General features: G+C 41.8%; 1 protein-coding gene across 1 annotated transcript; it reads right to left on the bottom strand.

Annotated features, from left to right (window-relative positions):
- Positions 1 to 3119: 3119 nt before the first annotated feature.
- LOC139316571 (inosine-uridine preferring nucleoside hydrolase-like) lies at positions 3120 to 22572 on the bottom strand. Its single transcript, XM_070943371.1, has 6 exons — positions 22498 to 22572; positions 17538 to 17728; positions 16511 to 16690; positions 15891 to 16002; positions 12464 to 12600; positions 3120 to 3440 (listed from the first exon to the last, which is right to left on the bottom strand). Exons 2-6 carry the CDS (start codon positions 17715 to 17717, stop codon positions 3120 to 3122), a joined length of 930 nt encoding a protein of 309 aa, XP_070799472.1. The 5' UTR covers positions 17718 to 17728; positions 22498 to 22572.
- Between the last annotated feature and the right edge of the window lie 2576 nt (positions 22573 to 25148).

The following is a 25148-nucleotide window of genomic DNA, read 5'->3' as shown; positions in this document are numbered from 1 at the left end:
TCTTTCTTTCTTTCTTTTTAAAAAGGAAAAGGCAAATAAAAAAATTAAAAATGGCATTGGTTCCTAAGGATCTCTCTCTTAAAAAAGAGTAATAGTATGTTTCTAATTACCATCTTTTGCACCTGAATCTTATCCTATTGAATGGCAGAACAATACTGCAAATCAAAAAAGTTTTCAGATTAAGATTCATTTGAAGGAAGGTGCAGGCAAAACCTCTCCTTCATCCACAGTCCTTCTACAAACTGATAGAAGCCAACTAATTGAGGGCACAGGCTCTATCAACAGGGATTCTTGGAATTTCATTTTCATATCTGCGTCTTAAGGACTTTACTATTAGCAATTAAATACCACCAGTGCCACCTTATGGCTATAAAAATGGTTACCTAATATTCTGCTATTCTTATTTTTCTATGCTTAAGAATGGATCCAAACTTAGTTCTACTGAGATTAAATTTCATTAGTTCCCTTGCTTGACTCTTGTCTTTTAGTTATTTATACATTTCAGTTATTTATTTAGTGCAGATTACTTTGCTCTTAATGCATATGTTTCCAGGGTTCCTCCCTTTGGGTACATAGTCTAATATACTAAATACTAAATGTTACTATTTATATATAGATATTTTTTATATTTTTATATACTTTTCATATTATACTATTTATATATAGATACTACATGTTGCCATTTGTGATGCGACCTAGGATGGTGTGGTGTATGTTAATGCATCTACAATGTGGAAATAAGAGATAAGAAATCATGATAAGTTGCTTATAGACCAAGATATAAATATATTAGGTAAAAACAAACATTTCTAGGATTTAGTAATATGGAAGGTATACCAAGTGTTTGGCCCCGTAGACAATTTTTTGCATGCATTACATTAAATGTTTCAATTGATTGCCATTTTCTTCTAAATACTTCCTTATTTGTTTGATACATGAGCTCTGAATGTTGCTAAACACAGTAAGATTTTCACTGGATCAAATAATTAATAAAGCATATTTTGAATGCGGCCTGATTTTTGCAACACCTTATAAATTTGGAGATTGAAGACAAGTTTCCACATCTAAAAAAATAAAAGGTCAACCTCTTCTTCCCTTTCATATTGTTTTCCCTTAATTATGTTCCTTTCTTTTCTTTGACCTCTGGATTTCTTTTTTTGACCACTGCTCCCGTCCCTAAAAATCTGTTGCTATTTTTTTTTCACCTTATGGAATCCTCCTGGTCTTGCTCTTATTCCAATCCTATCAATCCAGTTATAGCAAAAGCAATCACATTGGTTATTTTATTGCCTAGATAATTTAAAGCTGTAAGCATTTCCTTTCTTTTCTGTTAAATAATAGAGGAAGGGGGGGGGAGCTACTATGATGAGGTAATATTCCAAGCAAAGCTGCAAATAAAATTTTAAACACAAATTGGGAGTTAAACAGAAAATAGATATTGAAATATATTTCTCTGTTCTCTTTTTTTCCTCTAATGAAAGTCATACATGATGGATAAACAGATAGTATCCTATTCATTCAGCAATACAAACTCTAAAACAATTGATAGGTCTATGCCCAAAAAAGGCTTAATAATCTCCCACCCATCTACCCCCATTCAATTGTACAGGTAGTCCTCAACGTAGGACCACAACTGAGTCCATTTCCATTGCTAAGTTAAGTCAATTTTGCTCCATTTTGCAGTTGTTAAGTGAATCGCAGCAGTTTTTAAGTTAGTGACATGGTGGTTAAATGAATCTTGTTTCCCCATTGACTTTGCTTGTCGGAAGATTACAAAAGGTGGTCACACTGAAACTGTCATAAGTATGAGTCAGTTGCCAAGCGTTTGGATTTTGATCATGTGATCATGGGGATGTTGCAATGGTTGTGTGAAAAATTGTCATAAGTAACTTTTTTTCAGTGCCGTTGTAAGTTTGAACAGTCACTAAATTAAATAATGTAAGTCGAGGACTACTTGTATATAATTTTCAGAGGCTGCTTGGACAAATTCCCTGAAATTTTCTTGGTGAGATATTCAAAAGTGGTTTGCCATTGTCTCCTTCTTAAGGTTGAAAGAAAATGACTAGTCTAAGATCACTCAGATGGCTTCATGCTTAAGGTGGAACAAGAACTCAGTTTCTTGCCTGATGCCTTAACTATTACTATTACTGACTTTTTAAAATTATCTACCAAATGGTAAAAGGAGGATATACAGGTACAGGAGGAATATTTGAATTATGTATTAATTATTTATTTGACAGGACTGAAGTTCCGCTCTTTGCTTGAGAAGGGTTATTTGCCTGAATAAATAGAGTCCCATTTCTTACATTTTTAAATTCAAAGTCACTTTCCTTTTAGAAAAATGTGACTCTTAAATCTTTCCTACAAGAGTAGATATGGTGAATAGGTGCTTTTCTGAGACCTTCGGTCAGGTGCAAGAAATCAAGAACGACACAATGATTCGCTCAGAGTAGTTTCTTTACTATTGTTCTCCTTTAGACAGGAATCTTGCCAAACTAAAGCACAATCTGTATAACTATTAGATACTATTAGATACACCCTGTGAAAAGTTACTCTGGACCTCTTCCTGCATATCAAGAGTTCCAGGCTGATTTGCCTCTTAGTTCCTTGGGAAAGACCCAGTGGTGGGTTGCCCCCGGTTCACACCGGTTCTATAGAACCGGTAGTAAAACCAGTGGGAGGCCCCGCCCACTGACCCCGATGTCACCAAAACGCTTCTGCGCATGCGCAGAAGTGTGTCTGCATGAGCAAAAAGAGTGCATGCGCACGGTCCCACTGCAAACCAATAGTAAAGGTAAGTAGAACCCACCCCTGGAAAGACCTCTTCCTTTTGCCACTAGGTACCACATTCCACCACATTTTCTTGGATAAGGTGGGACTGGAAAGGATTTTGGTAAGGATTTCAATTGTAGTGCAAAGGAAGAGAAAAAGAAGTTCAATGTATATCTTTCATGCTGGCAAAAATGTTAAAAGATAATTTTATTCTTCAGAACAATTAGAAAGGAATTCAATTAGAACCTTTTGCATGGGCAGCTATTATAGTGTTTCAGGCAAATTTTGGTTTGCCCAGCAGCAGTAACTTAACATACATATTTGGAACAGAACTTCATAAGCCCATTTTATTTCAAAGCATCCATCATAAGTGCCTGGAATTTCCCTAAATCACAGTTTTTCATTACAAATGCTTTGTGTTCCTTTTTCAGATGGTCAGACCAATCCATTACCATCATTCCTCTAGTTAGAGAGCCACTGAGCTCAACACTTACACCAATTATTGTGACTTCCGTGACAAAGTTTTCATCAATGGCAGCAGCCATAGCATAAGAATCACAAGAAACAAAGCCCAAGTGAGGTTTTGCGATTTTTAAAGAATGAGCAAATATTTTCTTCATGAATCTGGCTTTCTCAGTATTCTGATTCACCCATTCATGGTAGAATTCCTAGGAAGGAAAAAACAATGTTGAACATTAAAAACTAGCCAAAGAGGGAATTATCGGGGGGGGAAAGGGGGGGAGACCAATGGGCAATCAGCCTGGGGGACTCACATCTACCTTGCTAGAAGACAAAAGAAGCAAACCCAATAATGTTATGTTGCTGGAACCAGTAGCCTTGGATTTTCTGCCCCCATTTTGTTATGGGGACTTTGAGGAAGGCCTAAGTCATCCATGTTGCCTTGTAAGCCTCCCAAACATGAAAAATAAGTTTACTACTACAGAGAGCATAAATCTAATAAAAGATGAACTGCTAACTTATTAATGAAATGTTCTGCCTTAGGAGAAGATTGATTTTAAAAAGATACCCTTTGCAGTCAGTACAAAACTGTTTCTATAGTGTACGCAGTGATGGGTTGCCCCCGGTTCGGACCGGTTTGCAAGAACCGGTAGTAAAACCAGGGGGAGGCTCCACCCCCCCGGATGTCATAATTGGTGATCTGCGCATGTGCAGAAGCAAGGCATGCGAGAGAATGAAGCAAGGCACGCGTGCGAGCAAAGCAAGTACGCGCGCGAGCGATCCCATTGCAAACCGGTAGTAAAGGTAAGTAGAACCCACCCCTGAGTTATGGGTATATGTACATATGCCTTAAACACATTTCATGGGGTCCCATAAGAATAGAAGTATTTTACTGCCTTTTTAAATTTTCAGTGAACCAATCCCAAGCATCAATCTGGTGGGAGTGGATTCTGAAGAACCAGAGCCAGGAAAGGAAAAGCTATTAACTAAGATAAGGATACTTTAGCATTTGGTAGGGAAACTAGCTGACCCAAGCCCCCTAACTGTATCAAATACAGAGATATACAAGACACCAGCAGATTTTTCAATTACTGTAACTGGCTATGCCTCTGTGCGGGACTTGATATCTCAGCCCATCAATTTATACTGTATCTTTCTTGAATTCCCAACCAATATTCCATCACTGAACTGAACATATCCAGTGGATGGATACAGACAATAAATGCAGTATCCAAGCCTGTATTATAACATTGCAATAGAAGCCAGAATGGTGTAGTCTTTAGGATTTAGGACTGAATTGGGAAGATCTAAGTTAAATTTCAGAAGCTCATTGGAAAACTTTAGAAAGTCACTGTCTCTCAGGCTATGATGTCTCACAAGCAGTGGTGGGATTCAGACAGTTCGCACCACTTCGGGAGAACCGGTTGTTAACTTTCTGAGCAGTTTGGTGAACTGGTTGTTGGAAGAAATCATTAGGGCAGAGAACCGGTTGTTAAATTATTTGAATCCCACCACTGTTCACAAGGCTGCCATGAAAGACAGAAAATACGTGCATTGCCTTAAATTCTTGGAGAGCAGACAGGAATTTGTGATACAGAAACTCTTAAAAGACTTGGGGAGAAAAAAAAAAGAAAAATGAAACAAAGCCCTAATATTCCAAACTAGAGGAGAAGATTGTAATATGCACTGATATCAACGTTTCTTAATTTCAATGCAGTAGATAAATCAATGTAGCATGTGTTCCTAAATAGCCAGTGAAGGTGTTGAGTGTGGAAAGGCAAATTACTTATGATGTAAAAAAGATGTTGAGACTCTAGAAAGAGTGCAGAGAAGAGCAACAAAGATGATTAGGGGACTGGAGGCTAAAACATATGAAGAATGTGTCATGATAAATGCCTAACTATTACTTCTCCCTGACCACCCGGTCCTTCAAGGGTTAACTAACCACATATCCCATAATCCCTGTAACCACTCCTTACCTCTTGACCCCTCCTCCTGGGTACAAAAGGGCCAACCACATGTTCCACAGTTGATTCCAGATGTATACCTGAAAGAGAAAGGTACAAGGTCAGTGACCTCCAGTACCAACAGACCAACAATAAAACTACTGAAAAGAATTGGGCTATGTCTTTGAGTTATTGGGCTAGATCCAGTTTCTAACAAAATGGTAGCAGAGGTCGGTTGCCCATAACTCCAGACAATGACTGAACCCAACACCTATCCTGAAGAAGCAAACAGAGCACAGACCAGAGCTCTTACCAAGAAGATGGCTGAGAAGCTTGCAACCGAAGCCACAGCCATGGAGGAGACAGAAGCTGGAAGCGAACAGGACTCCAGCCTGGACTCACAATCAGATGAAGAGGGGCCATCCAAGGAAATCATCGCCCCGGAAGAAGAAACAGCACAGAAAATGAATAAATTTAAACTCTCCATCCTGAAACTGATGGAGGGAAACAGCAACAAAGAAAACCTCATCGCGGACCTTCAAAGCCTCTTCGAGCAACAAGAAGCAGCGATCGAGGCCCCAAAGACCACAGAGAAAGAAAAGCCAGCAAAAAAGGGTAAGCCACCCCAACCCGATGACCCTGAGCCGGCAGAATCCATCTCCGCGCCCCCTTCCCGGCGGCCATCTTGGGACGAGCACCAGCCAATGGGAAGCCAGGATTTGAATCCCTTGGCGCGAAAATGCCCGAACCCCGAAACAGACGAGGGAGACTCAGAAAGTGACTACGAAGAGCCCAACTCTGAAAGCGACCACGAAGAGATCGCAATAACAAAAAGAAAAACGCCCACCGATCTCGAGTTGCAAAAGGCAATCGAGACCATCACCGCTGCCCTAGGCTCTGCTTTCGAGCCTCCCGCGGCACTCAATAAATCGAAGAAAAATCCCGGGGGGCACAAGAAGGCCAGGACAACCAACAGAGACCAGGCAACCGAGGCACAGCCCACAAAAAACTCCGCGCGCACCAGCAACCGGCACAAAAGACCGCCCGCCTGCAGGAAAGGTCAACCGCAGGACTCGAACCCACCACCCGCTACACCGACAACGCGAGGCCCGAGGCAGAAGAGAAGGACCGGCTACTCACCAACGCCACGACACCCATCAGGCCAGTCCACGCGACCAGGGACCAGCGACCACGAGGGAGGATCAGCCGCCGCCGCCGCCATTGCCGCCGAGCCGCCGGGAGCAGGAAGTCCTCAACCTACGACCTCCGCTGCTGCCGCGCCGCCGACCCGCGAAAGTCCTCGACTTACGACCGCGTCGCCCCCTCACCTTCTGCCCTTCTTCGCCGGGGATCCGGCCATCCAGCAGTGGTGTCCACCTCAGGGAGGGATCTTCGGACCCACCGGAGGCGGGTCCAGCCTCCCACCGACGGGCCTAGGCCTAGGCCTGGGAGCTCCAGCAACAGGAACCTCACCCGATGGACTCCAGCGCGGAATGAGCTTCGCGCATGCCCAGTACCTGCCTGTAATAAGAGAAGCAAGTTACATAGATCCAAGCAAGTACAGAATGGCCACAGACATCCCAAAGCCTTATTGTGAATTTAATCACAACTTGGACCATGGACAGCTCCCCCCAGTAAGTAACCTTACTAACATTTCTGGGGCAAATTATGCCAATTTGCCAAAACTGCAGTTAGATGGGGGTAATATTATAGAGTGGAGCCAACAATTAAGAGTTGCTCTCATGAGAGAGAATGCACTGTTCCTAGCTAACAAACCTCCCCAAAAGCCCTGGTCACTGGAAATTGACTGCATTCATCACAGGGCATTTTGCATCATGTTAACCTCCATTCCATCCGCTATGTATCCATCTATTGAGGACAATCTAACTGTTTATGATATTATGCAAAAATTATGTAACCTGTTTTATAGCCAAAGCAGAGCCACCACCACTAGACTATCCAGGGAGTTCCACTCCACCAAGCATAAGGCAGGGGTCCCCATGAGTGAGCACATCTTAAAGATGAATGCTGCAAGGACAGAACTCATGCAGAGGGGGGAAATCATCACTGAAGAGAGCATGATAAGCATAATCATAAACTCTCTTGATAGCAGCTGGGACATATTCATGACCCAACTAAATAGCCTCAACATGCAATACCTCACACTAGGCTCACTGACCAGTCAGCTTGTTGCAGAGGACACCCTGAGGAGGGAACGCCAACTAGCCAAAGGGGACCCCAGACCCACAAAGAGGGTGGATTTCCAGGATAGGGCCAGGGATACCTCAGAATGTTATGCTTGTGGATCGAGGAACCACTTAAAAAAGGATTGCCCCAGGAACCATAGGGATAGGGGGCAGCACGACAGTAGAGGGGGAAGGTCACCTGAACGCAGGTACCCAAAGGAAAGGGGGCGAGGATGGTCACCCAACCCCAAGAAACACCACGAGCGCAGAGACCACTCCAGGGAGAGTAGCTCTGGCTCCATGTACGGGATCAGGCACGATGACCCAGATGACAAACACAAGATAGAGAGAAACTCATGGCTTCTAGATTCAGGGGCCACAAGTCACACTACCTGTAACCCAGAGCTGCTAGACTCACTCACAAAAATAGACTCAGAGATAAAGGTGGCAAACCAAAGCAAGGTCAGAGTAGTGGGGAAAGGAAACGTACACATCACACAGCTAGGGGACTTAAAGGAGGTACTGTACATACCAGAGATTCCCCACAATGTGCTGGCCATCACGAGGCTAACACGAGACACAAATATAGAAATAAAGTTTAAAGATGGAAAGGCACACTTGATCAAGCAGGGGAAAGAGATAGGAAAGGTAACCATACACGAGGGACTCCCCTACTTCACACCCAATGCAAGAGAGGAAGAAGGCATTGATACCAGCACAAACCACAGGATAGATAAGTATCCAGAAACAGAGGGGGTGCAGCAGGAGGCAGGAAGTAGCCATGAGAAGACAAGCAAGTCCGTATCTATCGGCAAGCCACTGCATGATAACTGCGCCCATCTCCTCCACAGGAGACTGGGACACATAAGCTTCCCCATTGTAAAGAAAATGACGGAATGTACCGAGGGTCTCAAAGTAAAGAACTGCGAAAACTACTTGGAGTGTTCAGTTTGTAAGCGTTCTAAGATCAAGGTTAAGGCCATCCCCAGGGGATCCAAACGAACCACGGAATACCCCTTCCAATTGGTGCATATGGACTTGGTAGGGCCAATGAAACCCTCTGTAGGACATAGGAAGCGGTTCTTCCTCACGATTGTAGATGACTACACCAGGTACGGGTATGTCTACTCCCTGAGACACAAAAATGAAGTGTTCCAAAGGTTTAAAGAATTCCACAGGAGAGTAGACATGCAACACAACATGAGAATAAGGCAGATAATGACCGATAGGGGCTCAGAGTTCATGGCCAAAGAGTTCACAAGGTGGCTGAGGGAGCAGGGCATAGCGCATTACACCTCTTCACCTTTCTCCCCCTTCCAAAATGGAGTCTCAGAGAGAAAAAACGGGGTGTTGCAAACCATGATGAGATGCGCCCTGGAGGATGCTGAGATGGGGCAGCATTTCTGGTCAGAGGCATTACACTACGCCAATTACACCCTGAATAGACTGTGGTCAAGCTCTATCAATAAGACACCATACGAGATGCTATACAACAGAAAGCCCAACATTGCTCACTTACACATATTCGGCGCCCCAGCTGATGTCCACATTCCCAGGCAGCTAAGAAGAAAGGGGGAAAAATTATCAAAAAGGTTAAGGTTCGTGGGTTACGAACCGGGCACAAAGGGCTACAGATTTGTCGACAACAATAACCGTTTTGTGGTTTCCAGATCAGCCAGTTTCCACGAAAACGCAAACTGGTCGAGGGTACACTCCAATGACATCCCAACCAATAGGGTCACGTTCGAGCATGACCAAGGGGAAAGGGAGGTCAGAGAGGTCACAGGGCACAAAGCCAACCATCGCAAGGCAAGCGTCAAAGGTTGGAAAGAAGGGCACCCCTCACTGAAGATAGATGACCTAACGGATAATGAGGCAGACAACATGCAGGAAACCGAACCAACCCCCAGCAGGCCAATCAGAGGAACCAGAAACAAGCTACCAAAGAAGTTAGAGGACTACGTTATGACCATCCACAACACCCATTTCACGCCCAGCTCATATGAGGACATCCTCGGGCTCCCCCAGGAAGAAAAAGAAAAATGGATGTCTGCCATGGAGAAGGAGATGGAAAGCCTAAGGAACCTCCAGGTATACTCACCTGCCCAAGTTCCAGGGGACAAAAAACCAATAGGAACCAAATGGGTGTTCAGGGTCAAGACATTAGAGGACAACAAGGTCCTATACAAGGCAAGATTAGTCGCGCAGGGTTTCGCCCAAAGATACCCCGAAGACTATACAGACACCTACTCGCCAACCGTCAGGGCGGAGAGCGTCAAAAGCGCCCTGGTGATAGCCACCATCCTAGGCTTGGAGGTCTTCCAGTTCGACGTGCAAACAGCGTACCTGCACGCCGAGTTGGACAAAGAAATATACGTCAAGGCGCCGCCTGGATACAACAAAGGCGAGGACCAAACCTGGCTGCTGAACAAAAGCCTGTACGGACTCAAGCAGTCAGGCAAAAGGTGGTATGACTGCCTGGCCAAGGCCCTCAGATCCATGGGCTTCGAGGCCACCTCAGCCGACAAATGTTTCTTTACGAGGAGAGAAAACAACACATTCGAGGGTGTGCTCGTTTACGTGGACGACATCTTGTACATCAGCAAACACAAGGACAGATGTGACAAGTTCGCCACCGACCTGGGTAGCCACTTCTCCCTAAAGTCACTCGGGAAGATTGACAGGTACCTAGGGGTCCAAGTGATAAAAACCAACAAGGGCTTCCGCCTCTCCCAGAGAGAAAAGATCATCGAGCTGCTGTCCAAATGCAACATGTCCGAAGCAAAACCCAGCGAGACCCCCATGCAGCCTGAGTTCCTGAAGACCATGTATGAGGAATCTGAACCCTTCACAGACAACAAACTGTATAGATCAACGATAGGGTCACTGCTATACATATCCAACTGGACCAGGCCCGACATCGCCTTAGCCGTCAATCTACTGTCCAGGCATGTAAGCAAGCCCACGTTAATACACTGGAACGCCATCAAAAGACTACTCAGATACTTAAAATTCAGCGCGGATGCCCTACTCTGCCTAGAACCAGAAACATCCGAGAAACCAAAGCTAACCTGCTATGCTGACGCTGACTGGGCTGGGGACATAGGATGCAGAAAAAGCACCTCTGGCTACGTGCTACTACTCAACAATTGCCCCATCCATTGGTACACTGGAAAGCAAAAACTGGTGGCCACATCAACCACGGAAGCAGAATTTGTTTGCCTATCAAAGGCCGCAAACAATTTAGTATGGTTCGATGACCTGCTCTGCGACATCTGGGCTGAACCCTCATATCCAATAGTTATCCACGAAGACAACAAAGCAGCAATAGAGATCTCTAGGGCCGATGCCATAGGTCAGCGCTCTAGACACATTGACATTAAATACAAACACGTCAGGCAGTTTTCAGAGATAGGATTCATTAGAGCAGTACACTGTGACACAGAGGAGCAAACAGCAGATATTCTCACTAAACCCCTACCACATAAACAACATGCTTACCTAATGTCAAAAATGCGTGTTTGCTTGTAATTCATGTCTGTACTTGTGTATTTCCTGTATGTGCGCATACATTACCCCTGGTATCCAGTTAGGCATTTAGAGGGGGTTTTGTCATGATAAATGCCTAACTATTACTTCTCCCTGACCACCCGGTCCTTCAAGGGTTAACTAACCACATATCCCATAATCCCTGTAACCACTCCTTACCTCTTGACCCCTCCTCCTGGGTACAAAAGGGCCAACCACATGTTCCACAGTTGATTCCAGATGTATACCTGAAAGAGAAAGGTACAAGGTCAGTGACCTCCAGTACCAACAGACCAACAATAAAACTACTGAAAAGAATTGGGCTATGTCTTTGAGTTATTGGGCTAGATCCAGTTTCTAACAGAATGGTTGCAGGAACTGGGTAGATTTAGTTTAATGAAAAGAAGGACTAGGGGAGACATGATAGCAGTGTTCCAATATCTCAGGGGTTGCCACAAAGAAGAGGGAGTCAAACTATTCTCCAAAGCACCTGAGGGTAGAACAAGAAGCAATGGGTGGAAACTAATCAAGGAGAGAAGCAACATAGAACTAAGGAGAAATTTCCTGACAGTTTGAACAATTAATAAATGGAACAACTTGCCTGCAGAAGTTGTGAATGCTCCAACACTGGAAATTTTTAAGAAGATGTTGGATAACCATTTGTCTGAAGTGGTGTAGGGTTTCCTGCCTGGGCAGGGGGTTGGACTAGAAGACCTCCAAGGTCCCTTCCAACTCTGTTATTCTATTCTATTTTGGAATTGTGTCTGTTTGGGAATTCTTTAAATGTGCGTCTCTACGAGTTTTTGAAAAATGAATCTCAAAAAGGTGGGGATGCTTTTACAACAGGAGATTTCTTTTTCTGATAAATAATATGCAACAACAATTTTTTTTCAATTAATTGTTTTATAATTTTAATTATATTTTTATGGAAGCCAACCAGAGTTGATGAAATTGAACAAAATGCAAATTATGTAAATATTATCTATATCTATAAAGTATCAATTAATTTCATATTCCTAATAAGAAATTCCTAATATTTTCTACATTTTACTGCAATTTAAAAGCCAATAGAACAGCTGATCACAATAAAATAATTCAATGGGCGAATGTAAGGCTGTGATGAATGTTGACGATATTAGCCTAGAAATCTTCGATATGTTTCTTTGATGCACTTGAAAGAACAAGTAGTCCTTGACTTATGACCATTAATTCAGTGGTCATGTGAAAAAAAAATGGCACTTTGCAATCTACCTGCCCTTAGGATCAACTGCCTATTTCCTCCTTCTCATCCTGCTTTGGACTTGCTTTCCCACCCTATTGGGACTTACACCCTCCGCCCCATTCCCCGGCATGGATTGGTCACTTACCTTTTTTGTTAGATTTTTGGAAATCAGCTGCTCCTCTGCACAACCTTCCTACACAGCAGAGGCAGTATGGCGCCATTCCAGAAGCGAGTAGAGTGAGCCTATGCAACCTAGTTTAATTAACCTACCTATCTACACAGAACAAAACCCTATTGAAGTCAGTGAAACTGACTCCCAGTATAGACAAAAGAGTAGAGAAATCTCTTACCCAGGGCCGTGAGCAGGCACAGGTGAACTCCCAGGCTGCAATATACATTGGGCAGGTGTACTCATTTAAGACAATGTAAGCAGCTTCAGGATCAGTTGCAAAATTGAATTCTCCACACAATTTAATATTTCCTCTGGCTAAAGGAAACAAAGACGAAGTTTCTTTAGAAGAACCATTTCATTACTGAAGTAGATGAATTGGAATGAATCTATGTATAATTTCATATGTAAACATCATGCTCATATAAAAACATGTTTTATTGACAATGTGAAATTTTATGGCTACTGTAGCTGTAGCTGAGTTGCAAAAATCCAGTCACTTAGTTTAGAAATTTTATCACTTATATAAATTTCATTACACATTAAGTGCAGTTCATTCATCTAAATATGCAGGAATGTTCCCTACATTCACTAACATACTTATAATATTTAAGTCACAATCTATAAAATATACCTATAAATATGAACGTGGATACATGTAGCTTTGTTTGCATTGTGTGAGAAAAACTTTTTGCAAACATATTTTAAAACGGGAAGATGGATTTCCTTTTCAAACATATGGTCTTCTAATGACAATATTTCAAATGAAATGGCAAAATACATCTCTTGTGAAGGAGAGTTCACCTCTTCATATGCAGCTTATACCAGAAGCTGACAAGTTGTACAGTCAGGAAGTTCCTCTACATTTTAGCTGTTCTGGCCTAGGCTTCCCAAGAGCATGAAGCAGACTTCTCGTCCAGATAAAACCTCTTTTATTTAGGTTAAAGGGAATTTCTCTCCAGCAAAGTTCCAGCAAACAGTCTTTATTGAGATTTCACAACCACAGACCTTTATCAGGCTTGGAGAACTGCCAGGCTGCTATCTTCCAAACACCACGCTGTAGAATTACTTGGCAAGAAGTCAGGAACAGATCTTCACTCTAATGAATTGAACCAATTGTCTCCTGCAAACTCCCCTCCCAGCGGTGAAATCCTCTGAAGTCTGCTATTGGTTCGCGCGCATGCGCACCTGAGGCGCGCCCGCACACCACTAAAAAAGGAACATTTTGAAGCCTTCCGAGTCTGCAAAGGTAAGTAGAATAGCGAGGGAGAGGGAATCTGCTGTACCATGTGATTTAGATTAGCTAGAAAGCAGGAAATCCGACAATTCTAGCTAATATAAATTGTGCGTCACAGCTGATCGTTGCCCAGCTAATCATCGGAAATACCGGTTCACCCAAACCGGTAGCATTTTTTACAACCGGTTCACCCGAACCAGTCCAAACTGGTAGCATTTCACCCCTGTCCCCTCCCCTTTTGCTCCTCTTTATTCCCTATGGGAGGGGCCATTCATCGTCCACCTGTGCCTTTAGTCCCAATCAGCCCTTGTTCCTTAGCTGTTCTCTTCTCCTGTCAGCTCTGCGCATGCACAAATTTGGAACAGGCTCCAGCTGTTCTTCTGCCCCACTGATATCCAATTCCGATGCAGAGCCTTCCCCAGACTCCAGGTCTGGCCCATGTTCCTTCCCAACCTTCTCACTGACTGAGTCTGCCACCAGCTCCACTGGCCGCTGGCAGGCACAACATTAGCTTGGGAATCTTTCTTTCATATCATATAGACAAACTTAACCACAGTTTCAGTTAGGAAACTGTGACCATCCTAGACCAAGCCAAGTCCAAAAACATCAGGGAATTTCTAGAAGCCTGGCACTTTGACATATTAGCCATCAATAGACACATAGACATAAACAATATCTACAGTCCTCACAAAAGAAACAATCAACAATCCAAAAGGGAACAAAAAGACCTAAGCACCTCTCCACCAGCAATCAACACCCAGGTGAGCAGAGATTAACTCCAAAATTAACATCAGGCCAATTTATTTATTTATTTAGCCTATGGCACGTGTTAGCCAGGGATCACCGAAGAGGCTGCCTACCTCTGTGAAAGGAATCTTTTTGGGCAGTGTTATCTTACCCATGGGATGCCTGAATGCCAGTAGGCAATCGAGGGAGGCTCCTTTCCTGTCCCTATGTGGTTTATTCACTCAAGGGAATCGAACCACCGAGCTGCCGACCTCAGCCAAGTGCAAGCTCAGTGTCTTACCACTTGAGCCACTGTGGCCACTGTCAGACCAATAATCAAGGAGTAAGCATTACCCCAATCAAGGAACTGCCAAACTAGCAATAAACAGCCCAAACAAACAACCTCCAAGACCATTCCCACCAACACTGACAGGGCAAGCCACTAGTACTAGCATTGATGATGTTACCTAGTTTGGGTAATGAAATGCCTGCAAGAAAACAACCAAGCTCAGAGACTACGAAGGAATCCTCATTTCAATCCTGAGCTACAAATAATATTCTCCTTTATTGGAATCTTTCTTTGTATTTTAACTCACTGATTCTGGTATAGGCAATATAGAATAAATCCATACCATGTTCTATTGAGTTACATTTGAATATTTGAAGACCAACTTCATGTATTTTCTCCAAACATACTTAAATCCTTTATCCGTTCTTATAAGACTTGGTTTTCAGACTTGGTTAGCAACTCGGGAGCCTTAGTAGCCTTCTCTGAACAGGGCAAAGTTCTCCAAATAGGGTTTGACTGGCAGAATAGAACAATAACTTCGCATGGTCTGAACTCTATGCTCTTGTTCATGCACCCAAGATAGTATATGCCTTTTCAGCAATTGCATCACACTGTTAGTTTATATTTCTCTACCTTTATTTTCACCCTATTCATTTCAGTTTGCAAAGCTATCTAGCCCTTCTTGAATCGTCTTTCATCTAATGTTATTAAACTTTTCCAGCTTTGTGCAATTTGGTAAGAGTCCCCTGAACTCCCTCATCAAATTCATAGATTAAAAATGTTAAATAGCAGCACCCAAAACAGAATTCTATGGCATTCCATTCAATACTTCCCTAAAGGCTGAACTTGAGACATTGATGAATATTCTTTAAGTACAGTCATTATACAGTGTCCATTAAATAGTAGCATCTCCTAGCCATATTTTACTATTCCATGGAGGAGAATATCACAAGGCAAGTTCTCAAAAGCTTTGCTGAGGTCCAGATACACTATGGCTATAGCATTCCCCTAATGATGTAATTCTATCATGCCATAAAATGAAATTAAGCATAATTCAATTGTGATAGCCATGTGCATCATGAATAACTTCCATGGATAACTGCTATGATTATTTATTTCACTTTATCTCATTACTCATATGAGCTAAAATATTAAGCACACACACCCATGCATACACTTGGTAGAAATACACTTGAATTAAAGCAGTCAGACGTTATCTAAGCAGCCAGAATAAGGTAATATGATTAGTTTTTTTGCCATAAAAATGAACAAATAGGTTAAAATGAATTTTAAGCATGGACCTGCCAAATTAGGCAGATATAAACATGTCAAATAGGTCCTCTTGAGTTCACTTACATTCAGTATTTCCTCCCATGATGAACAAATTTTTAAGTTTCTTGGGAAGTGATGGGTCCATTTTCACTGCTAGTGCTATATTCGTCAGTGGACCAAGAGCAACCAGAGATACCTAAAGATAAATTTATTTATTGAATATTATTAAAAACACATAACTGTAAGACTATATTAATTTTTCTGTGGTTGATTAGGCCTCACTTCTTCAGATCAAACTGTTGTTATAGAGACAATATGTGATCATATATATATATTGGTCCAGTTGGAAATAGTATAATAAGTGAATCTTGAACTGAAAGTCAAAAAATATTTTGCTGTACTCATAAGGAATGTACTGTAACTCCATTTGGTACAGCCTAGTTCTGTCTTTGTTCAGATGCCTCTGTTTCTTCTTTCTAGGTTCCTTGTGTTAACAGTAGGGCTGCAAATTCTAGACAACCACAAGTTGTGAAAACAAAGAGATATATAAAAAAAATTGTTACATATATTGGCCATGTAGATTTTTGGAGCCCTATTAACAATGTTGTGCTGGAATTCAGATCCTGGGGAGCATGGAAGATGAAGCAAGACCTTATTTTATTCCAAATTTATGATAAATATTTATGGTACCTTTACCATCTCACCTGACCTGGCCGCTCATTGATTATTCTTAATATTGCAGTCACAGCATTTTCTTTCTGCAGAAGTTCTGTTCCTGGGGCATTAGGATCAGGAACATCGCCCAATCCATCTTTACCATGGAACTCTGCCCCTGTAACAGGTCCACCAAGTAGAGGAGCAGCAGCACCAGGATAAACTGGAATCTATATATAAAAAGATGCCAATATAATATGAATTTTAAAGAACTATTGATTCCCTAAAATTAAATAACAATGTCAAATAATTGAATTGCTCTATGAGACCAGCAATCCACTATTTTTATTTCAAGCATATTTTATCGCATTTAAAAACATTTGTCATATATATATGGCATGTGAGTGCTTTGTCTCTCTGGGCTCCTACACTTCCTCCCCTCTTTTGGACCATCCACTTCTTCTGAAGGGAAAACATCTTCTTTCATTTGGCTGCCATATTCTGTGTGCTGGCGACTGCAGAGGTCCAAAACACACATCTCCTCCATTCTCCTTCCATCATCTCCCAGACCTGGGTCAAGTTGTAGCTTTTTTTTTTTTTTTGAAACTCTGCCATGCTGTTGCTTGGGAAAAGGTCAAATGGGAGCGAAAGAAAGCAGCACAAGCACCTGTATTATTGCTAAGTAATAATTGTGTTCTTCCTCAATCTGGAAAACCATATATGGATTGGTATGAAACCAAGCAAATACATACGTTAAAGTTTCCACTTCAGACCAAAATTATAAAAACACATAGTATTCAATCATAGCGGTAATAGTTCCTAGGCAAACCATGAAGTTGGCTTAACCCCATCCAAGAAATCATATGTATAGTTAAAACAGCCACATCAATATTTTTTTATAAAAGGCAAGCAACAGCTTTTTGAAAATTAGTGGTGCAGTCACGTTTCTCTTATGTGTAAAGTGAATCTTACATTTAAGCAAATAAGCACCAGTCTCACATGCTAAGATCTGACTTTGTGAGTCCCACACACAATGCTATGCCAAATGTGTTGGATTGTTCAGTTGGGGGCAATTACCTCAAGCTTATTACAAACTTGCAACACACGGAGCACATTTCTAGATGTATTTTCCAACAGAGTGTTCCCATAAGTGCAAGTAATCCCCAGGACTTCTACACTGGGATTTGCAAGAGCCATCATGATAGCTTGAGCATCATCAACACCACAATCAGCATCAATCAACAGAAGTTTCTTCATATCAGAAATATCTATGGAAAAGAAACATCAATAATTTAAAAAATAACTTATGTATCAGCTGTAACCAATGTTGGAAGGGTACTTTGGATAGATAGGAACCAAATGCTGGATGAACCAGAGCAAGCCCAGCAGAATATAACTTCTTTGAAGGTTTGCCCATCAATAACTTTTACAAATGATCATGATGAATGTTGGGTTTGATCAGCCATATGATGTATATTCAAGTTTTATTAAAAATATATACACTCTATTTGAACTTACTGGCGCATAGAGAATACACCAGTATACTGTGGTAGACTGAAATAAGGATATACTGGAAATCAGATCAAAATATAACTGATGAAAGTAACAAGAACCAATCCCAAACTCTGACTTGAAGCTGCCCAGGAACAGCTAGACCCCTCCTAAATTGTTTCCTTTATTGTTGAATATCGTTTTGGTTTTTTTTAATTGAAAAGTTTTACAAAAAAAAATACAAAAAAATTTCCCCCCCCATGTTCCCCCCACCCTTCCCCCCCTCATCCCACCCTCCCCCCCAGACTTCCCAGAGCAAAATACAAGGTGTTTCATTTAATCAATCATAAACTAGATTAATCTACTTATCCTCAAAGTACTAACCCCCCCCGAAACCTTAACTCCACTATAGATAACCTAATACTTCTAATACTAACATTCATTCATAAGCTATTTGATATTTTCTTGTCTGATACTTATTTTGAATATAATCAATCCATCTTCTCCATTCCGATACGTATCTTTCTTGCGTGTGGTCCTTCAAGTACGCTGAGATTTTCGCCATTTCTGCTAGCTTTGTTACTTTCAATATCCACTCTTCAATAGTAGGCAAAGAGTCCTTCTTCCAATATTGAGCTACCAACAGCCTAGCTGCTGATATTAAGTTCAAAATCAATTTAGTCTCTGATACTGTGCAGTCCATAGTTATACCCAATGTTGAATATCGTTTTTAAACAACATTATGTGATATGATTGATGAAAACCGACTGTAAGAGTACAACAAATTAATGTTTGTATTTATACTTCTCCTTCTATGATCGGGGCCTTGATGAGGCAAAGGGGCTTGTGTGAATAAATGAAATCACAGGGTTATGTCGTCGGACATGTATATGTCCAGAAGGGTCTCCCAAAGCAAACAGGCCATGATGGATACCCCCAGACTGATCACATCTGCCAACCTGCATTGGACCAGCATGGCAGATTATGGTCTATTCTTTCCATATGCCAATACAACCCCCAAAACGGTCCTCAGTCCCTAGATCTCAGGACCGTATTCATTGGAAACATGTCGAAGAGGCCAAAACCCCGCAGTGGATAGACAATAGCTAAAATGAAGACAACAACAACAACGACGACGACGATGATGATGATGATGATGATTTATACCTATTGGATAGGAAGAGATTACAAGAGAGCACACAAGTACACTATGGGGAATACACATTGAAAGGAATGCTTTGGTACTACCTATTTGTGCTAATGTGCTTCTGGTGAGTTAGAAGACAAAGGGATGCCTTTTGGGTGAAATTCATTGGGATTATGCTAATTTCAGGTAGCAGTCAAGTGGGCCAAGGGTACTAATAACTACATATCAAGGCTACTACCTACCAAGGTACTAATAAGTACTAATAAGGATACTAAATGTGATTTATGATTGTTTCCATAGTAAGGACCTTTGTAGCATCCCCATGATTAGGTGATCAAAATTCAGATGCTTGGCAACTGGTTCATATTTTTGACCGTTGCTGTGTCCAAAGTCATGTGATGACTTTTGTGATCTTTTGACAAGTAAAGTCAATGGAGAAGCCAGATTCACTTAATAACTGGTTTACTAACTTAACTGCAGTGATTCACTTAACAACTGTGATAACAATGATCATAAAATGGGGCAAAATTCACTAAATAAATGTCTCAACAACATAAATTTTGGGCTCAATTGTGACCATAAGTTGAGGACTACCTGTAATCAGGTAATTGCATCCTGAGGCAAAAAAAAAGCAGTTTAAGAAGTGATCCATTGAATAAGGTATCTCCCCTTCTGCAAGTGAGGAAATTCTGTAGTTATGTAATCACAGACAGGATAGAAATCCTTTCTGATTCAGGGTTATTTTGACATGCTTTTAGGAGCTTTTCTGGAACATCCCAGTTTATGCCCCAAAGGCATTCTGTGAAGATGGTATCCTCCAGTGTTTCTTTCTCTCAATATCTTTTTTATAACATGGCAACCAAAACTGAATGCAATACACCACACTTGGAATACTGCATCCAGTTTTGGTTGCCACAATAACAGATATTGAGACTCTAGAAAGAATGTAGAGAACAACAACAAAGATAATTACGGGGATGTGAAGAACAGTTGCAGGAATTGGATATGTCTAGTTTAATGAAAAGAAGTCTAGGGGTGACATGATAGCAGTGTTCCAATATTTGAGAGGCTCCCACAAAGAAAACAGGGTCAACCTATTCTCCAAAGCATCCAAAGGCAGGACAAGAAGCAATGGATGGAAACAAAATCAAGGAGAGAACCAACCTAGAACTAAGGAGAAATTTCCTGACAATTAGAACAATTAATCAGTGGAACGACTTTTTTTTTTTTTAATTTTGATTTATATGTCGCCCTTCTCCGGAGACTCAGGGCGGCTTACAATGCGCTAAGCAATAGCCTTCATTCTTTTGTATATTTATACAAAGTCAGCTTATTGTCCCCACAACTGGGTCCTCAATTTACCTACTTTAGAAAGGATGGAAGGCTGAGTCAACCTTGAGCCTTGGCGAGGTTTGAACCTGCAGTAATTGCAGGCAGCTGGTCTTATTAACCAGCTTAATAACAGGGTGCCTTAGACTACTGTACTACCAAGGCTCTTTTGAGATTTGCCTTGCCTCCAGAATTTATGGGTGCTCCAACACTGCAGGTTTTGGACAACCATTTGCCTGAAATAGAATAGGGTTTTCTGCCTGAGCAGGGATTTGGACTAGAAGACTTCTAAAGTCCCTTTCAACTCTGTTTTTGTGTTATTCTTTTAGCCTCCTTTCCAGCATTGTTTGGCTTTTCTGGCCATGGAGTTGCCCTATGTCAAGCTTCGTTGTTATCTCCAAATAAATGAATTTCCAAACGCCCAATCTTTGAGGAAATTTTTCTCTTTATTGGGCATAACGAACTGACCCTGACTCAAAGCGTAGTTAGCACTTTGCCCCCCCCCCCCCAAACCTCCCTTTCCGGTTCCCAATTCTCTGCGTCTCATTGGCCATCTTCCAAGCCACTCTACTCATCCCATCTCTGTCATTTCACAGGAATGCCCCCCTCCCATCTCTATCTCCGTGGAGACAGTTCTTCAGGGGAAAAAGTAGGTGAAAGTTCAAGCCTCTCCTCCCTTCTTATGGCAGCTTGGAAGCTGACAACCTACTTCCCTCTATGAGACATGGGTTTTTAAACCACTCCTCTGAAGAGTTTCTACTATGACCCAGGTGAGTGTGGATCTTTCTGTCTTGCCCACACACGTTCTTAATCACTACATATGTGCTTATGAAGACAATGCCTCTGTGTCTGGAATTATCAAGATAGCTGGAGTGAATAAAGAGAGTGAAGGAAAGAAGGTGGAATGGTTACTGGTATAATGCAAGATGGAAAATATTAGCAAATTATACTTGTAATTTTAAAAGAAACAGTTAATGTCCTCATCGAATTTTATAAGCTAACATTTGAAGTAAGTCCAGGTTTGAAACAGGTACTAAAATCCAAGATGCTTTCTCAGTCAATCATTTCCTGCACTGCTCCCCTAACTCCTATCAATTCTCTCTCTCTCTCTTTTTGATCTTCTGTATTTTAAGTTCCAGATATATAATTATTATGTCTGATGGGGCAAAAACTAATCTCTAGTAACAGCATATTTCCAATATTACCTGGCTTCAGGGGTGAAATCCAGCAGGTTCTGACAGGTTCTGGACAACTAGTAGTGGAAATTTTGAGCAGTTCAGAGAATCGGCAAATACCACCTCTGGCTGGCCCCAGTGTGGGGTGGGAATGGAGATTTTGCAATATCCTTCCCCTGCCACGCCCACCAAGCTACACCATGTGCAAGCCATGCCCACAGAACCAGTAGTAAAAATATTTGGATTTCACCACTGCCTGGCTTCCCTTCATAGTGAGGATGATTCTGGAGAGAAAGCACCTAACTCAGTGTCCTACATCTTCCTTAGCAGGACAGCTGTCTGCTAGGAGGCCAGGGGGCTCCCTTGGGTGGTTGCTTGGCCACCATAAAAAAAGGCTATTGAACTAAATAGCTAGAATCCAATTCACCAGGACATTGCTTATAATTTTATGGGAGAGATTTGCACTTTATGACAGCTACTTAGGAAAATGCACTTGTCTGAGTTGTATTAAGAACTGGTAACAGAAGTGCTTCCTGAACTTCTACTTGCGGTGTAGTTGTTATTCTTGATATTAGAAGATAAGCAAAACAGAGTTTTAAATGCCTCAGGTCATTTTAGGAAACCTTTTGAATTTGGTCCAGTTTATAAACTTATTATACAAAGCAGTGAGGAGTCTGAGGGAAAGGAATGAGCAAGTTAAACTTGGAGCAGCTAGACTATTTAAGCGTATTTTGCCTAAAATCCAAGACGAGGAATTCGCTTCCTTAAAAAGAAACAAAGATACCACATCAATTCGCTTTTATCACTAACAGCCGCTATTAGGGACAGACGAAAGTAGTCTAAAAAGCGGGATAAAAAGGCGCCAATGAAAAACCAGCCAAGTGGACGAGCGAACCTGACGAAGCGACGTCAGCAAAGACCGAGCTCGAATCTTAAGCTTTCCGGCGGGCGGGGCTGAACAGAGAAGGAACGCCCAGAATCGGCCAATCGCAAGCTGCCCAACTGAATTCTTTTGGAGTAAATTCGGGTCGTTGTTATGGCAGCCGCCTTCCGATCGTTGCACGCCTGGACCCACGTCGAGAGACAGTCCGGTAGGGATGCCTTAATCGAGAACTGGATGCCAGCAAGAAGAGATGCTCGCTGGGCCTCGAGGCGGCTGAGCTACGAGCCCTTGGAAGCTCGACCTGCAAATACGCACGAAGATATTTTTAGCCATGAAAATCCTCCCGGCAGTTGCCTTGCTGCCTGCGGTGTAGCGCGAAGGTGCAATTTCTTCAAGGATAATCGGCTCAGCATCGAACGCCTTAACACCTTCGCTGTGGCTTTGCCAGACTTGGTTTCGAGAAATAACGGACCAAGAACCGATTCTCCAAGAAGAGGCGCCTATGGCTGACTTGTTATCCTTAGTGTGGGTTTGTAAAAAGAGCCTGCTGAAGGTGGAAGAGCTTTTATTGAAACCGGATATGTTACTAATCTTCTGGCACAAAATCAGACCATCCATGCATACATTCAGATTTATTTATTAGTTCAATTTATATGCCGCCCTTCTCCAAAGACTCAGGGCGGCTTACAATGCACTTATAGCAATAGCCTTCATTCTTTTGTATATACCTGCTTATTAGGGCTTTTGGCCCCCCCATAAGCGGTGTTTCTACAAAGTCAGCTTATTGCCCCCACAATCTGGGTCCTCAATTTACCTACCTCAGAAGGATGGAAGGCTGAGTCAACCTTGAGCCTGGTGAGATTTGAACTCGCACTAATTGCAGGCAGCTGGCAACTAAGTGCTACATAACAGCACTTAGTCTGCTGCACCACCAAGGCCCTTTCCAGATATTTCCAGTGGTCCTCGGATTCGAGTGTTATACCATCCGCAGCTCCTGTCCTGCCGGTGTGAGGCTAAAGAGATAGTTCATGAGGTATGGCACTATGCTATAAAGGCTTCCAGTTAGAAATTGCCACATCTTTCTTAAATCATCAGTCTGGCAGCACCGTTTCAAGCTAAAAAAAAGTTATTAAGGGACAGAAGCTTTCATAATATGTAGTTCACCTATCAGATGCCTGGAGTGGGTCAGTTGGTGTAGAACTTGAAAAGGATGGATAGGCCACTGCATGTGACTTGTGAGACAGATTTGGAGAACTTCATCAATTAGCAATTGTAACGTATCAAACACCTATTTGTTGGCATCTTCTAAGATAGCTTGAAAACTTTTTGAGATGTCAAGTTTGGTGGATTCACTCTATGATGCTGGCACCTTTTTGTCGTAAAAAGACAACTATGAAATCTGTAATGAAGTGTCCTGGGAGATTAAAGTGCTCTGCTGTTCTTTGCATTGTGCTGAGAACTGATGTCAAACTTGTGTCTGTTGATTATTTTGCAAAACATTTGACCTTCTCCAAAATAGAATGCAGAGTAACAATGCTGGCAGATAACAGCAGTGGAAGAGGAGCATGAGAAGGGGACTTATTCTAATTTTCTGTGAGAAATTGTGGGGGCCTGTGATGTGGCTGTTAGCTACCTTGCCCCCTTCCCTGTATAGATACTATCTGGGTTTATTGAAAGGTCTGGTTCTCATGTTAACCTCATGGTTCTTGTCACTTGTGTTAATCTGTCTCACAGAGATTGTATGCAAATATGGCATTGTGTGTGTAAGAATGCCATCCGGGAATTGAGAAAAGGCACCGTCCTTGTCATTATGGTTGTGGCTTGGGTGGCGAGAGCTGCAGGTGACAACGAGTGAAGTTCTGTTTCTGTAGTCTGCTTCTAGGAATTGATCTGGCTCTTTTGTCTATTGGTTGAGTGGGTAGTTCAGACTCCTGAATGCCTGGCTTAATTCTGTGAGTTAAGCATATCTGTCACAGAACAAATTCAGTAGTGATGTGGAGTTCGGCAAAAGGTAGGCTTGGAGAGTTTAAAAGAGCTTTTAACACTACAATTGCTTATTGATGAAGTAATAATCTGTTTCACATGTAACATAACCACCATTTCTTCCCTCAGTTGTACTTCTGTTTTTAAATTTTACTCCAATTTAATTATTCCATGCATCTGATGAAGTAAGCTACAGCTCATAAAACTGTATATCTTTCAATTTGTTAATTAGGAAAGTTGCTATTGGATTCCTTCCGATATTGGCTGCGCTAGATTAACCTGGCCCTCTTAGCGTCTAGAAAATGAGACACTCATTTCAGAATCCAGGAATACTGAACAAGTCTCATCAGGTGATCAACACCTGATGAGTGAAAGAATAAGCGGTAAAATTGTATGTCAGAGTGTCTTTGTATGTTAAGCAATTGTATATGTAAATTTTGTAAATAGCTGTTACTGTTTTGACTTTATATTTTATATGTAGATCAGTTCTAATACTTGTAAGGTAATTACAAGTTAAAGAAAGCTTCAGGAAGAATGGTCCTTCATATGATAAGCACTAGTTTAATAATGCTTTTCTTACCAATTCTTAGGGTGGTGCTTTTCAGCCTTCCATGCAGTTATATTTTACCAGGCACACTATCAAAGAACCTGGATCCCACCATAATATACATAAAAGCCAC

Source organism: Pituophis catenifer, unplaced genomic scaffold, assembly GCF_029215685.1.
Source record: "Pituophis catenifer annectens isolate HBS135680 unplaced genomic scaffold, rPitCat1.0.hap2 SCAF_4, whole genome shotgun sequence".
NCBI classification, from domain to species: domain Eukaryota; kingdom Metazoa; phylum Chordata; class Lepidosauria; order Squamata; family Colubridae; genus Pituophis; species Pituophis catenifer.
This window is presented reverse-complemented; position numbering and strand designations above follow the sequence as displayed.

Coding starts and splice junctions, on each gene's coding strand:
- LOC139316571 (XM_070943371.1), bottom strand. CDS start 17,717: ATGAAGAAACTTCTGTTGATTGATGCTGATTGTGGTGTTGATGATGCT. Junction 16,003..16,510: donor TCAATGAGCGGCCAGGTCAG/GTGAGATGGTAA, acceptor ATTTATCTTTAG/GTATCTCTGGTTGCTCTTGG. Junction 12,601..15,890: donor CATGGGAGGAAATACTGAAT/GTAAGTGAACTC, acceptor TGTTTCCTTTAG/CCAGAGGAAATATTAAATTG.